Raw genomic sequence first — 17,573 nt, 5'->3', positions numbered from 1 at the left:
TTGCACTAGTGAGGCCACATTTGGAATGCAGCATTCAGTTCTGGTTGTCGGATATTTATCCTACGGTTGGGTAGGTAATATATAGAAAAACTTTTGTGCCTTTAAATGATATAAGAAGAATGATTGGCTGTGCTATTATCAGGCAGCCATAAAAGTAGACAGGAAGCCTGGGAGCTCCTGCTCCTGCTATTTGATGATTGATCTCCTGAAGAGGGACTGTGTGTGACTGAAGAGAACTGTAAGCAAACTATGTTTTGTGTTGGAGAGTGATTATTCGAAGACGTGTTATCATCATTTTGAGAAACCAAGTTTGTTTTTTCACTAAGAGTAAAGAATGTTTTTTTTCCACCATTCAGAGTCTGTGAGTATCTGTGTGTTTAACCAGCAACGTATCTCTTTGCTGTCCGGTCCGTTGCCTACTATGCAGAGGGAAGTTTTACCCTCAACACTGGTCACCACAATATAAAAAGATACTGAGGTCCTAGAAGGAATTCAGAGAAGAGTACAGAGATGATTAGGGGTTTGGAGGCTAAATCATATGATGTTTAGCATAATATAGAGAAATTTAGAGAAGACATGATAGCAGTCTTCCAATACTTGAAGAGCTGTGACAGGGAAGACAATATCAATTTATTCCCTAAGGCACCAGAAGAAGAGGACAAAAAGCAGTGGGGAAAGCTTGTAAGAGGGAGATCCAACCTGGAAATATGGAGGAATTTCCTGACAGTGAGAATAATTAATCACTGGAAAGCTTACTTCCTGGAGTTCAGGTGCTCTATCACTGGACGTCTTCAAGAGGGGATTAGGCAACTATTTGTCCAGGATGATATAAAGACTCCTGCCTTGGATATGAGACTAGAAGACCTCCAAGGTCCCTTCCAGTCCTATGATTCTATATTCTTGTCTGTTTGGACTAAATAGTTTCCATATATCCATTGTCACCTGTAGCTGCCCAGAGTTACCTTGTAGGGGATATGGGTGGTACAAAAATACCTATCTAATAAAATATCCAAAACTAAATTAAATCAAATAAATTGAAATCTTCAATGATGATTATGTGATCAACTTGTAACCCCAAAAGATTACAGAACAATTACATAAATCATTTGGTTTGTTCATTCCAAAGAGACAATAAAAAAGCTAAAAAGGAAATAAAAAGATCAGAGCACCTCCTCGTCAGCAATCAACATCCAGACAAGTGAGTGTTAACTCCAGGATTAACATCAGGCAAACAATCTAGTTAAAATAAACTTTACCCAAATGAAGGAGTTATGAACTCAGACAAACAGTTGAGCAATAAACCACAACCTAACAAGGAACTACCAAGGAGAAAGCAATACCCCTATCAACACTGAAAAAGCAAGCTATTGTATATAAACCCAAAGCAAATCTCACTCCCTTCTAGCACGAAAGATGTTATCTAGATTGATAGTGAAATGTCTGCAAGCAAATAACCAAGCTCAGGGAGCACTAAGGACTCTACAGTATTTGTTTTAGTTTTCTCTGAACTGTAGAAATTTATTCATACCATTTGAAGATTTCCATAGTTAATTACTAAAAATATATAATGACTTTCAGAATCTAAAATTGTTTAACTATAAAATTAGGAGATACTCCTCTGGCAGATTTTGAATTTTCCATGTGGGAATCTGTTCAGTCTATTTTCTTGCCAAAAGTTTTTTCTTTTCAATCTAATAACATTCAATTCCATTGAATTCACTTTAAATAGAATATGTCTTCATTTAGGTTTCTTTGCCACTCATTTAATATTGCATAGCACAAAATTCTTTATCATTTAAAAGTTCTGAAATACGTGTTTATTGCCATGGATTCAAACAACAGAATATTTCTAAACATTCTATGGCAAGTTATTGCTAAATAAATTGTCACATAACGTTAATATAGTATAACAGTCCAAAATGGAAGAAATAAAACATTTTAATTTATGTGTAATTACAATATAATTTTAAAAAGTATTATTGAAATATTGATATGAAGAAAATGGGGAAAATAAAAATAATTAAAATTAAAATCAAAACGTAGGAAGAAAAAGGTAAACTTAATGTTAATACTTCTGATAGGGACTTGCCAATAACACAGACTTTCTTCTTCTTCTTCTCTGGGCTGCAAATGGAAGAGAAAAAGAGAAGACACCAATAAAAAAAAATCTGTATATTTTGTAAACCTCTTACCCTGCAAACCATAGATCATTATGGAATGGACAGGCATGGAACACCTACAATTCAGTACGTGGCCTTCACTTGATCAGATAATTAACAACTTGTTCAGAATCATTAAATTTCTAGAGAAATTCCATGACAACAGGATCAATACATTATAAAGACTTATATCTAGAGAGGGTGCCTCAAAAGATTTAGTGCAGTCTATGTGAAACATATTAAAAAAACTTTTTAATATCTTCTATCAAAGTTTCTTTATGCTGTTGATAGGTGAGACCAAGCAAACATTTTTTTCTGTGTTCTTGACCTTGAATATAGTCCAATGATCCTTAGCAGGACACCAGCTCACTGTTATCTTTCAAGCAATTAAAATAGCAATACATTTCTCATTTGCTTCAGTCTTAAAGTCTTGTTCTTGGTCTCACCGCATCTCTTTTCAATCTTTTCAATCTTATCGTAAATCTTTAAAAAATATATTCTCAGTAAACTTAACAAAATGAGGATCTCAAAACTATCTACTTCACAAAGAATTGCATCAGATGATAAAAATAGATCTCTGTGTATCTCCAGTTTCAATTGGGGTTTTCATCTGGCACAAAGGAAAAGATAGTCTGCCACTTGAAGTCTCACGTACCAATTCTACTGGACAGAAGCTAAGACTAAAGTAGAGAAGGAGACTGTACTGTAGGAGAAGAAGAAGGATGCTTGAGATTATGAGACATTTTTATCTTTTCTAATTACTAAATGTGGCAGAAATTTAGATTGTCTGGTCACCAGTTTCTCGTCAAATACTGCCCACAAGTTTTATTTTTGCAGCTGATGGAGAATCAAGAAAGAGAATAAACTGCATGTTGCCATTTTGCTTGAAATACTAACTCTTTTCTTAGAAAAGATCCTAAAGGAATACCAGTAAAAGCTGGATTCCAAGACTGAATAGTCTTTGTAGCTTAAATTCTCATTTGAGACATGTACCATATACAGCCCTTGACTAATAAATAAGCATTTCTGCTTGGCAACCTGGGCAACTCAAGGTGAAGGAGAGCATCACCAGCGATGCTGCTCTGAAGTTTATGATTGTTCATGTAAGTGATCCAGATTAGAGAAAAAATATTAGGCCACATCCAGGAAGAATGATATGGACCATCCCAAGAAGAACCAGCAGCCAGGACTGGAATTTCAGTAGGGATTCTCCTTGGTAGACAGAAGAATACTAAATGTAACTTAGGGAAGGATACTCGATACTGCCAGGGAGAAGAGAAAGCTCTATTTGTTCGGCTAGTAACTTTGAAGGCTCCATTCTATGTTACCTAAATAAATTAGAGGAAAATGAGACAATTATTCTGCTCTTTTTTTGGATAATCAATGTGATATACAGTATGATGTTAACCCCACTAGATAGACCAAACCATGAAATCAACTTTAAAGGAAAAACTACCATACTTTCATTGTAGTTAGCTATAATAACCTATAATAGCTACAACAATCTTGCATGTCTGATTGTCCTCTTCCTCCTCCTCCTCCTCCTCCTCCTCCTCCTCCTCCTCCTCCTCCATCATCATCATCATCATCTAGTTCAGGGAATTACGGAAATGTCTGTCTGAGCCACTTCCAAATGTCATCTGGATATTCTAGAGTTAAAAAAAAATACTTTAGCCTTTTTGCCTACGCACCAACACCTGCATATCTCCATCTTATTCTCTATATCTAGCAATAGGATGAATTACATCATCCTGCCTCCTGACCTGTGGAATATTCTCCCCCTGAGGTGAGGCAGCCCTCCCCTGGCCTTCCAAAAAGGAATCAAAACATGATTCTGACTTTGCATGGGGAACCCAGAGAAGCACATAGCCATGAGTTTGGCTGGTGCCCTGAGAGCTTTTTAAATTAATTTTAAGGTGTTTAATGATCCTTGCAACATTTTTAATTTTTATAAACTGCCTTTATATTTTAACATCAATGTCAAACTATTTACTAAATCTGCACTACTATTAATCTTCTCATCGTTCCCGTCACCCATCTCCTTCCACTTATGACTGTAACTTTGTTGCTTGTATCCCTATGATTTATATTGACTATTTCCTAATATGATTTGATTGCTTATTTGTACCCTATGACTATCATTTAGTATTGTACCTTATGATTCTTGATGAACGTATCTTTTATGTACACTGAGAGCATATGCACCAAGACAAATTCCTTGTGTGTCCAATCACACTTGATTGGATTAAGTAAATAGAATAAAAAATTCTATTCTATTCTATTCTATTCTATTCTATTCTATTCTATTCTATTCTATTCTATTCTAACATTTTATTGTATACCATCCAGAGTCCCTCTTCTGAGGGCTTTGGGTGGTTCAAAAATGTGAAAAATAAATAAAAAACAAATAACTGCTTAGAGAGATACAGTACATATCTTGTCTACTATCCAGCACCCTAAATGAAAGAAAGTTCTTCAGGAAAGGTGATGTGCTCCACCTGGATATGATTTGATATAGCAATTTGTTTTCCTTAAAATGAGTCTCTCCTTGCAAGACTTTCCCAACTGCCACTAGATGGAGAAAACGGGAAGACCGTATCATACCACCAACCAACTGCCCACATATTAGTTGGTGTTGTTTATGTAAAACTAATTTGTGTATTCGTGCGTATGTGGAAAACTAATTTCCATAGAACACTAGTTCATCAGGCTCAATGACAATCACTGATGCATTTGATCAACGGTCCATCCCATCATATGGAAGGGGAGGTTTGGTTGCATGGTCATACTTCCTCTCTTGGCCTTTTTGTTTTATCCCCACTATATTAACTCCTTGAACTATTATTAAATCACCTTTTGCCCACTCCTACTCCCCACCCTGCCTCAACTGTACATACAGACCTCAACTGTATTTTTGTTCTGGTAGGAGCTATCAGTATATGTTTTTACGAAAATAATACCCTTTTGGAAAATAGATTACTATCAGGTAAGAGAAATAAATTTTCATTTGCAAATGAAGCAGAGCAGAATGAGCTGATCTTCTTCCAGATGTTAATGAAGCAGATTGGATTCCAGAAGGCTCTGGAGAATGTTTTCTCAAGCCTGGCTGATCATTCTGTCAGTGATTTATTTACTTATTTATTTGTCAAAAAATAAGAAAACAAGTAACAAAGTAGACACAGACATGGACTCATGAAAAATTTTGGGCACAAAAACAAGGATATAATTTTTTTTATTTGATTTATATGCCGCCCTTCTCTGAAGACTCAGAGCGGCTTACAATGCGTTAAGCAATAGCCTTCATACTTTTATTTATACAAAGTCAGTTTATTGCCCCCATAATTTGGGTCCTCATTTTACCTACCTTAGAAAGGATGGAAGGCTGAGTCAACCTTGAGCCTGGTGAGATTTGAACTTGCAGTAATTGCAGGCAGCTGATGTTAATAACAGTGCTTTAGTCTGCTGCGCTACCAGAGGTTGGCAAAATTGGCAAATTGGCAAAACATAGCCATAAATACATAGAAGATTACATATAATTGGGAACAGTAGGACAGGGACGGTAGGCACGCTAGTGCACTTATGCACGCCCCCTTAGGGACCTCTTAAGAAACATGAAAGATCCACGGTAGACAGTATATGGTAAAAGATATGGGGATTAGAGAGACTAACAACAGGATCAGGTAGATTTTGATATTTATCAATATCAGGTAGATATTTGGTTGCAATATGAAACAATGAAAGCTCCCAAGTATTTGATACAGTAGCTATTAAGCATTCTCTGTCCAGTGTCATAACTCATAATGCCTCTTGGTGTATGGAGTGATTGGAGGTCATTTTCACAGCCTTACTAGGCTCTAGTGGAAAGTAAACATGGATGTCATAAATCAGAAAGACACACATTTTTGTACTTGGTTGTAAAGCTGTTAACCATACTTTAGCTTTTTTTTTCTTGATGTACAAGGGATCAGACAGTAGAAGTGTTCTGAGTCAGTCAGGAGTCAGATTTCCAGCAAGCAATCTGAGTACAACAGTCAAATTGTACTTGTTGTGTTAACTAGAAGTCAAGCGTTTACCCAGCCCACATGACATACTGCTTTAAGGTATGATATTGCAGAAATAGTTCTAGTGACCATTACTTTATCTTTTATCTTCTGACTCTTTAAGTGCTCCTGCCAGTTTTCCTGAGAGGTTGAGAACTCTTAATTCCTAGTCCAGGTCCAAATCTTCTATAGCAAATTTGGGAAGCATTCCTACCTTTATGCTTTGTTGCTGGGGATTGGATCCTTGCATTTGGGATTGCCAAATTCATTGACATAGATTTAGGCTTGGAATAACTTTATTGTCACTTTGAATGTACACTAATCGGCATACATTAAAATGAAATTCCATTGCATACAGATCTCAAATGGTCTCCACCTCCAATACATAAACATGAGAAAATAAATAAATACAAAAAATATGCATATACCCACATATATGCTTATTGGCTTATTGGCTTCCAAAACTCTGGACTTGAACATGAATAAAGTATAAGGAAAATGGCTTACAGTGACAGTGGTACTGTAGGTATAATGATAATGTGCCTGCAGCACAATTACATGCACCATTACTAAATATGATCTGGAATAAAAGAAGCAAAATTTTCTGGTATATTCAGAGATGGGTTAGCCTAAATTTCAGTTTGGTACTATTTGAGCTGTACAATTTGTGTGTTCTTTAATGCATAAAAGAGTCGCTCTGAAGGGGAGATAGGTGGCATAAAATTTTAATACATAAATAAAAATGAATAAATAAAATAGTTCCTGCTGAACTATATTCATATCATACCTAGAATATCCATTATACCATCTGACAAAATTTATCTGACAGTTTTCTTCTTAACTCTTAAGAAAATAGATAAGATTGATGGATCAATTTGTGTCTATTTATAGCAGGTAGAATTCCCGCTTGCTTGCTTGTTTGCTTGCCTGCTTGCCTGCTTGCCTGCCTGCCTGCCTGCCTGCCTGCCTGCCTGCCTGCTTTATTTATTTATTTATTTATTTATTTATTTATTTATTTATTTATTTATTTATATGTGTATATGTATTTATTTATGTGTATATTTATTTATACATTATTATTTATTAATTATATATGTTGCCTATCTCACTGCCCCAAGTGACAGCGAGAGACGTAGTAAGACTAAAAAGGCCACCATTGAGCCCAACTCCTATTAAATAAGTATAGGTCAGTGTATTTCTGGTAAAGAAAAAAGTAGTGTTGAAGAAGAAAAGAATTATCTAAAGGGTTTCCATCCAGAAGTAAGTTTGGATCTGGCACAAAAATGGTTTTGGTTATCATAATGCAGGGTTTCTCAAACTGAGAACCCTAAGTGGGCTTGTGAGAGACTAAGGGCAAAAATAGTTAGGTTTCTATCACTAGAGCTTTTCCTCTTGCTCAAGGACTCCAAGGGGCCTGAAAAAATGCCTTGTCCCAATGATTGAAGCATATCAGGAGGTGAGAAGTGCAAACTTGGTGATACTTCAGGATTTCTTATCAGTTTTGATACTACTGACCATTTACCAAGATATAGTCTTGCAATTACAGTAAATAGAACTGCAATAAATAAACTGATTGCACTGCTACCTGGAAGATAAAGACTTTGGATTGATGGTACATACATTGGTAAACTCAAAATTGGATTATACAGTGGATTGTTTGTGATTTAGCCCTTTGAAAATAGTCCAGTGATTTTAGCAATCTCAGAACGTGGCACCACTGGTCATAGCTGGTACCTTTTGGAAATGCCACTTCACCTTCGTATTCAGACACTGGTTGCAGCGGCTTTATAATATGTGTGTATGTATATCAGTGTGATAAGTGTGATTTAAATTGTCAAAATAATGTAGGAAACGGAATAAAGATTACAGTCTCCACATCCCCAATTTTCTCATTTAAAAAACAGTCCCCATTCCATGGCTAACAGAGTAACAGAGGAGAAGTGGGAAATTTAATCATGTTTATCCAGCAAAGCTTTTAGTATGGAAGCATTACTGAAGAAAACAATTCATAAGAATGGCTCTTAAGTCTAAATCACAAATTATATTTAAACGTAGGCAATACTTTTCTTTAAACAATACTGAGAATATGTGAAAAACATTTTTCACTACTAACTAATGTATATTTTTGTTAATATTATAAAATAGATGTTTTTAAAACATTCTTAGTTCAAGAAAACGTGCTATAGCAAAGGTTCTACTCATATATATATATGAAGCATATGTGATCATATCACAGCAGTAATCTTGTTACCACAGTAACAAGTCTGAGCTGGCTAAGTAAGCTGTCACCACCATTACCACCACCACCACCACCCTAAATTAGAAAGAAAAAGGAAAACCCAGCCTTCTTCCTGTGTGAAATAAATTGCTGGAACATTCAGGAAAAAACAAACAAAGAATTTACCAAGTATGAAAAATTATTTTCATATTTTTAGGGATGACCAGGTGGGGTGGAGAAAATGAGGAAGATAGCTATAGCAAATTAAGCCAAGAAAATTATATAGACATGGCCACAAGGTCACCAGGAGTCAAAGAAAGTACTATTTTTATAAATCTTCAACAAAAATATTTACAGAATGGGGCTTCCACATAACTTAATAAAGTACCTGTAACAATGTCTATGTTATTACTGTATTATTAAACATGGTCTTGCTTTGTTGAAGAACCCAGTCAATGGAATCAGACTACATCAACATTTTGATACTATTTTGGGGTTCAGCATATATTTTCAGGTTGAGCAAACAATCTTCTCCTGCCAGAAGCCTATAAGGCAAAGATGATATATCAGTTTGATCCATACAGCTCTATCCCTATCATAAATTAGAGAAGTGTTTTCTTTATTGATACTCAAAATAGCAAAAATGGTAATAATTAATAAATAAGGTAATTAATAAATAAGGTATTTTTTTTTGTTGCCACACCCTTTAAATTACTGAGGCTGGACTACATGCATTGAACACTCAAATACAGGTCTGACTTGATGTCTAGAACATGATTTTACCAAATAAATCATATACTATGTATAGTAAGCAAAAATAATTTCAATAAATATGATTATGCATAGTAATCCTTCGGCTAACTACTTTTTGGTCAAACTGGCAACTAACATAGTACAAGTCAGTCATTTTGAGAAACAGAAGGAAAAATAAGTAAAAGAAATTGAGAAATGTTTAAAGACTCATTATTTCTACTTATCTCATTCAATTCAAACATGTATTATACAGTTTTTATGCATCTGAAAGTATGCAATTGTTTTATGGTATGTATATCCTTATTTGAGAGTCCAACTTCAGCCAGAGTCACATAGTCAATTATCTGCAAGGCAGGCTCTTTGAAAGCCCATAATAACTCATAGATGACAACTGCAATCCATTTCCCCTCCTTCAGGAGCACATCTGATGTCAAACATAAAACCCAGGTGGGTACTTTCTGATAACAGACCTGCCTCCCTTCTTGGTACACCCAGTTTTTGGGAAAAAGCTAGGTTAAACACCTCACCCACTAACAATTCATGTATGAGGATAATTTTATTATGGTCTGACCCAGTGGTGAAATCCAATTTTTTTTACTACTGGTTCTGTGGGCGTGGCTTGGTGGGTGTGGCTTGGTGGGCATGGCAGGGGAAGGATACTGCAAAATCCCCATTCCCTCCCCACTCTTGGGGGAAGGATACTGCAAAATCCCCATTCCTTCCCCACTCCTGGGAAAAGAATATTGCAAAATCTCCATTCCCACCCCACTCTGGGGTCAGCCAGAGGTGGTATTTGCCGGACTGCTCAAAATTTCCACCACTGGCTCTCAGAACCTGTCAGAACCTGCTGGATTTCACCCCTGGCCTGATCTGGTGTTCAATAGCATGCCAAGGGTAATCTATATGAAGGTGGGAGGGTAACAAAATTAGCGTGCTTTCTTGGAGATTTCTGAGTCCTGGGTTGCAAAATTGCTCTCAAATAGATTATCTGTTATCCATAATAGCAGCTTATCCCAAGGATCCTTCCATATCTTTCTGTGCCTATTTTAGTCATCAAAATAGACCCGTTCCAGGTTGCCAGGATTGCCACAGCACATCACCGCTGATTGCCACCTCCGCACATCGTGTCTTCAGCCTACAAGCATCACATTTTGGCCTCTGCATGCCCCATTATTGGCCTCAGTGTGTCACATTTTCAGCCGGTCCAGGTGGCAGGGATCACCTCCACTGCTACCGATCCCTGCCATCTGGAACCAGCTGAAAATGCGACACGCGGAGGCAAAAAACAGGGCATGCTTTTGATGTGCTGTGCTGTGGCGATCCCCGCAGCCTGGAACGGGTCTAAAATGGAGTGTGCGGAGGCTGAAAATGCGATGCGCGGAGGCCAAAAACAGCCGAAGGGTGGGAGCTGGCAGGTGGCCAGGGCTTCGGCAACATTTGGTGTATAAGATGCACAGACATTTCCAGCCACTTTTGTGTGTGTGGGGGGGGAGTGCATCTTATACTCCAAAAAAATACGGCATCTAATGTGTAATATAAATGAAGCAAATGCTTCTCAAAAGAGATATTTTGTCCAATACTTAAAAAGATTAAAAGAGGATATCACTTTGTACAAGAGAATCATATTACTAAGAGATAAAAAATGATATATAAAAATTTGGATAAAGAATTTATTTTAGTAGGAACAAAAAAAAAATGTGCAGACTTTGGGTTAAAGGGTTAAAATGCAGACTGTTGGTTTAAAGGGATGAAGTTGACCTGAGAAGATCTAAATTCAGTTTCCACCCAACCAATCAGAAAATTCATTGAGCCCTACCTAACTCTTAGGGTTGTTGTTGCATGCTACCTTTAGTTTAAAGAAAAAAAATGAGATACTGACTAATTAATTAATTAATTCATTCATTCATTGCTAAAGGAAACTTCAAACTGGATCTACCTGGGGCAAAACAATCTAAAGATCTCATTTGAACAAAAGCATGTTTTTAAAGCATAGTCAATTTCTTATTAATTTAGACACTCTTTCTTGCATGAAGAGTCGAGTCAGAGTGATCAGGCAGTATTTCCTAGTATACTTGCTTGATTTCAAATATAGTTCCTACCCCCCATTGTTTAATTAGTATATCAAAGAACATTATTGAAAATGCTATAAAGTATTTTATGTCACATGTTAATAGCAATTACACTATTTTTATAGTGATTCATTTTGTACCAATTGTGCCAAATTATATAAGTAGAAAAAAAAAGGAAAAACTTAAAAGTGCTTCATTCAAATAATAAGTGCCTATCAGCAACCACCTTCCATTAGCACTCTAAGTCTGTTAATAAATATAAATAAATAGATTTTATTTTGTTCAGTTTCTCATTTTTTATAATATTGTTTATTCTAGACCCACTCTCATATCTGTTTACATTTTTTTTCCAGTCTGCATAAAAACCCACATGCAGGTCCATACACATTTGAATGTACAAATTTTTGCATTTTCTTTTCATATTTACTCCAAGTTATTTTGGAAATAATTTTATGGCTGTTTTTCCTAATTTCAAAAATGGTTCTACCACTTTTTTGTTTGTTCAATTAACTGATTTAAAGTGGTTATTGTTATTTATAAGAGTTAAATTTCAACAAAAACTATGGATAACAAAACTCCAAATAAAGAAACTTTTATTCAATGCCAATTGGGGAAAGTTAGGTGCCAACACCCATGATCATATTTTTTCTCCTCCAATCTTTCATAGCAGTTGTCTGTGAAATATATCTTTATTTGCTTCTTCTGCCTTGGTCATGGCAGAGCTTACTGGGTCAGCCCAATCACAAGGCTTCATGGAAGCTGTTTTTCATTTTCATCTCTGCTCACAGTGGCATCACTGCTCTTTAAAGCTCTTTCATATCTATAATGGAAGACTCTGTCAATCATGCTGCTGGGCAGCAGTGCTGCCCGCAGACTGCTTGTGGGCTGCAAGCAGCACTAGCATCCAACAGTGTAATTGAGAGATCCACAGGGACATTTTACAAACTACACAATTTTTTAGGACGAAGTTAAGAGGTTCCTTTACTGAGATAATGAAAGATGTACAAAAGCTACTATGAGTCACATGGTGCAAATAGGTTGATCTCATCACCAATCAAATGAGTCACTCCCAAAAAGCCACTAGGTAATCAGGCTAACTCAGAAGGATGCATCACAATCAGTTTTGTGCAGACAATCTAATCCTAGCCTTTAACCTAATCCTAGCCTTAGCCTTTATACTTTACCCATGCACAAAAGTCTACCTACCACTTTGAATATCTGTGAAGTAAACAAGGCAAAAACTATTGATAACTATGTATAAACTTTTACATGTATATTGCAATCTGGTCATTATTAATCATAGACACATAAAACAACAGTTAACAAGATCATGAATAATGAAGATGATCTATACGTTGATGTATAACTCTTTATGTTCATGTAATAACAGTTTGGGAATTGTAATTTTTTATTTATTTTCATATTGTTGAACTGTCTGTCTTCCTCAGAAGTAAATGAGGTAAATATGTACAAAAATGTGTTAATTCAATTAATATCTCACCTATCTTTACATCTATCTGAGCACTATGAACTTTAAGGATAAAACATAGTTGAACCATACATTTCTCAAATTTCACAAACCTATTAAATCAACTGCAAGCACTATATTATATCAGATATTTGAACATTATAAACTAATATTTTTTCATGTTTTTCTCTTTTCAAACTTTTTCTAGACACTCACAGAGAAAACTATATACCAGTTCCTGACTTCCCCCTAACACTCCTAGAACTAGAGGAAACTTGTCAAAATTGTATCTTATGTATATTTAATTTTTATTTAATCCAATTAAGACACTCTCTTACTCTAAATCATCTGGACAGTTCACAATATAATAAACAATAAATATACAACAAAGATCAAAACATGATGGGATCCATTCACTTGGTAGAATAATTTAAACAAAAACACATACAAGAAGGCGTTCCATCCACCCTAACCTAAAGAATGGAAGAACAACTAGATCTCCAAGGCTTTACACAATGCCGGTTGTAAGGGAGATTTCAGGGAAGATTTCATTCAGAGGACAGGTGCCACTTCCTGGTTTATGATAGTTGGCATTGTTTAATTAAAGGAATTTGGACCATGCTAACTGGAATGTACTAGCCTAGCAGAAATTTTGGGATATATGGTCTCTCAAACCCAGAGTCCCTTGGGAGTTGGGTGGCATAGAAATATGATTAATTAAATTAAATTAAATTAAACCTGGCCCTATATTTTGTTGGGCTTTTTAGATGGTGACCAACACCTTGAATTGTATCTTAGGATGTTGGCAGCCAGTGCAGCTCCCAAAGATGCATTGCTCAGAAGTGGCTCCCAAAGGTGCTTTGTATTCATACCAATGAATACTCATCACTGCCTGTTACACTGCATTCTGAATTGGTTGAAGCTTCTGAGTGGTTTTTAAGAGCATTATCACATAGAATGTGTTACGGTAGTCAAGTTGTGAGGTGACTAGAGCATGGATGACTGTAGGAAAAGCCACCTGATTTAGGGAAAGGTGCAACTGGCACATTGGATGGACTTGTGCAAAGGCTGCCTGGCCATATCTGCCACCTGTTCTTCAAGAAAGACCTCTGAATCCAGGAGTAGCCCCAGCTTCATATGATGTTAAACAGAAAGAGAAAGAATATTGAACCCTGGTGTAACCCACAAATGCCTAAGGGACAGCCCACCAACTTTGTCTGGAACTGGCCATGGAGGAAAAGGGAGAGAACCATTGTAAAATGGTGGTTCCTGACCCCCATAGCTGGTCCATAATGATACTGTGGCAGTCATATTGAAGCCACTGAGAGTTCAAGGAGGACAAGGAGCGATGTGCCCATTCCATCTATGCCTCAGGTCATCAGCAAGTATAACTGAAATTGAATCTCAGCCTGAAACCTACCTGAAATGGCTCTAGATAATTTAAGTTATGCATGAAGATTCAGGTTTTGCTCCTCTCTATCAGTAGAGACATTGAACTAACATGTGATTCTCCATTGTTGGAAAATGAAGAGCTGGACAGCACAGCAGCTGTAAGCAAGCAATTTCAACAAATGCAAAATGCTCTGTAAAGTAATTTTTTTTTCTATTTTTGGAACTTTCTTCATTCTTAAATCTTATTTCCTTTTCAAAAATGCAGTGCATATATCGTAATATTGCCCAGAACTAAAGTTTGGATTTAAAGGAATACTGTGTTTAAAACTCATAATATAGTCATATTCTACAACTTGGCAGCTATTTAATATCGAGTACCTACTTTATTGCCTAACAAATATGGGAAACTAAGAAACAAAAAACATGCTTGTGTTTGCCAATAAATTTATCATACATCTATTCCCAATTTTAGAGCCTTGATCACACAGTCACCATCTTATGAAAAAAGTTTCTATATGTTGTATAAACTGCAAACTCAATGAAGTAACCAAGTTTTCTAAAGATTCTACTAGAACAGACATAATTTAAATTAGGCTAAACTGACCAATGCTTAAATGTTGTAAAATATAACTTCTATACATTTTAATTTGATTCCACCTCACACATGAGGGGAATTGGGAGTATTGTTAATTGATCACTTCATCTTACTTAAAACCTTTAGGATGATAAAGTCATCTTTTGAAAATCAGATGTAACATCCAAGGTTATCTATCAAATGCTATATCAACTAGGAAGGGAAGAAAACAAGATTGCATTCTGTCTCTGCTTTTGTTTCAGATTAACAAAAACAACATGATGTATTACTTTAATAAATGACACTTTGATCTTTCAAGTTGCTCTGTTCAGATATTCTCATAATGACAGACTGTTCATGTGTTTTATACAATAATGCAGGGAGGTTGGCTTGGAAATAAATTAAAATTTTGAGTTGTACCAGAGATGAACTGCTGGCATGTAAATAGATAATCAAGTGGTTTTCAAATTTCAAACACTTATGAGTGTTTTTCCATATATATAATGGTAGGAAGACCACTCCTTTATTGCCCAAAATGCTCAGAAGAAGATAACTGCAATAATTTTTTTATGTTCAAAAGAATGTCGTATAAGCAGCCTTTAAATTATTTTTGGCCCTGAAAGAATTGTTTTTATTTCAAGAGAATTACTGACAACTTGAATAACTTTCAAATAATTACTGCTATTGTGAATGTAATTTTTCCTATTTTTTGCTTCTGAAAATAACTTGCAAACTTTTCGTTTCAGTCATCTTAAGATAATTAATCAGGATTTAATCTGTAATTATTTAGCATGGCGTTAAATATGGTTTGTTAAGAACTATGTAATTTGAAATGTAATATTATTACTTTTTAAATGTATTAAAATATCTATCAATATTGTTTGTTGTTCACTTTAGGGAAGCAATGTTATGGAGGATCAGGATCTCTTGGAAATTGGAATACTTAATTCTGGACATAGGCAAAGAATTCTACAGGCAATTCAGCTTCTTCCAAAGGTATCTTTGTCGTTACAATATCTGAATTCATTAAAAAATAAAATAACTGACGGTGTACAGTGATGCCTCAGTACTCAACTGCTTCAAAACTCATCCAATTTGGTACTCAGAGCATTTTAATGCAAAAATGTTATTTCAATACTCTTTGTTTGTTTGGTACTCAACACGCTATGAAAGGAGAACGGACAGGAAGTTGGCCATGCCGGGAAGGTTGCTGCAAAAGGAAGAGGGGACTGCTATAGAGCGTGACCAGGAAATTGGCCATGCTGGGAAGTCTTAGTCTTCATTGTAGATTAATATATTAAAAAATTCAAAATAAATTTTACTGTGGATTTTGGTGTAGCTGTTTCACTGGGCCATTTTGATTTAAATGTGGCTGTTGTTTACTTGAGTTTGGGATTTTTAGACAGCCATATTTTCACTTTTCTTCATTAAAATAACTTTAAAAATTATCTTTTAAGAGAATCATAATAATTCTGCACAGTTCTAGTAACAATAACTTTATTACTAGACACATGCAACTTAAATGTTTTATGATTTTAATATTTTTGCGATTCAATAAAGATGCATTTTCTCCCAAATACTGTTGTTGTGTATTTACAGATTGGCCCAGTGAATTCCTCCAATAGCTCATTTAGTATCACCATGTCTTGCTTTCTGATGTACAAATATTCCTTGTCCAGTCCTCTGTTTCAAAAATCTTAATTTTTCTATTGACCAATCTATGTGCAGTCTTAAACAAAGGAAGTATTTTTCATCCTATTCTACATGTTCCCCATATTTCAATAATTTTAGACTCTTTAATCCAAAAAAATAATGTTTCATCAGATTTGCTAAAAATATCTTGATCTACTAAATATCTAGATGCATGATGAAAATTTTATTACCACATGAAGAAAGGCAGGACAGAAGTTATTCCTTATTTATTTGTACAAATCTAGCACCATCTGAGGGGGGGAGCGGGGAAAGAAAGGGGAAAGTATTAGCATACTTGGGAAAGTTATTTTTTTAAAAAAACACAAATTTTTAGAAAAGATTTTCAGAAAAAGCCTTATAAATAGAGTATCCTGTAAATAGGCTGACATTGTTTCTAATTATCAGCTCTTGTATTTGTTGTTAACATTCTGAACTAGATGCAGCTTTTTCTGTGTTTCTGCTGTCCTGATTCTTCTGTTTTCCATTCATGATAATGTGTTCTGCTTTTAATAGCCTTTCTATATTTTTAATATATTTAAGTAATTTTGTAATAATTTAAAAAATGTATTGCTTTTAATCTAATTATGTACCCAATGGTTTTGCCACTAAATCTGTCAGACTGGAGATACTCTGAATCCTATCAGTAAAACAGCAGGCCCCAGGAACTGTGCCTTCTCTATCATGGTGCCCATCTTGTAGAACAACATCCTCACAAGATGTGGACAGCCCCAAACCTCTTGGCTTTTGGGAAGACCTGGCTTTCACCTGAGACATTGAAGCCAGGATATTAATGGGGCTGTGGTGGGTAATTGATTTTGTTTGATATGCTGATGTTGTGACTTTTAGGGACCTCAACCCAGTTGCTCTCAACTTGATTTCTATAGATTGATGTTTTTTTTTATTTTTGTTCCCTACCAAGAATTTCCCTGGGTAGGTTTGTTTGCCAGGAAAAGTAACACAAATCTCTAAAATGTGTTACATACATAAAATTCAACATTCCATATCCCAATTTTTAGTTGTAACAAAATCTCACCAAAGGTATGAAATGGTTCAAATATTCAAATGTAAACATAATAAAATAATACCAAAGTTTAACATGACAGAAATAAACCTTTTTTTTTGACAAAAGACAAGCTCTAATATGCAACATTTTCCCATTCCAAATACCAATTCCAAAGAAAACCACTCTAAATAGCAATTTATCCTAA

The 17,573-nt window shown here is 35.4% G+C and overlaps 1 protein-coding gene across 12 annotated transcripts in view; it reads left to right on the top strand.

Annotated features, from left to right (window-relative positions):
• ANKS1B (ankyrin repeat and sterile alpha motif domain containing 1B) overlaps positions 1-17,573 on the top strand; it is a 281,952-nt gene that overhangs the window by 154,975 nt on the left and 109,404 nt on the right. For all 12 annotated transcript variants that reach the window (XM_070947769.1, XM_070947771.1, XM_070947767.1 and 9 more), the window contains one exon: positions 15,571-15,669. In XM_070947769.1, the coding sequence (XP_070803870.1) occupies positions 15,571-15,669 (99 nt within the window). The remainder of the gene's footprint in view (positions 1-15,570; positions 15,670-17,573) is intronic.

Source organism: Pituophis catenifer, unplaced genomic scaffold (genome assembly GCF_029215685.1).
Source record: "Pituophis catenifer annectens isolate HBS135680 unplaced genomic scaffold, rPitCat1.0.hap2 SCAF_7, whole genome shotgun sequence".
Taxonomy (NCBI): domain Eukaryota; kingdom Metazoa; phylum Chordata; class Lepidosauria; order Squamata; family Colubridae; genus Pituophis; species Pituophis catenifer.
This window is presented reverse-complemented; position numbering and strand designations above follow the sequence as displayed.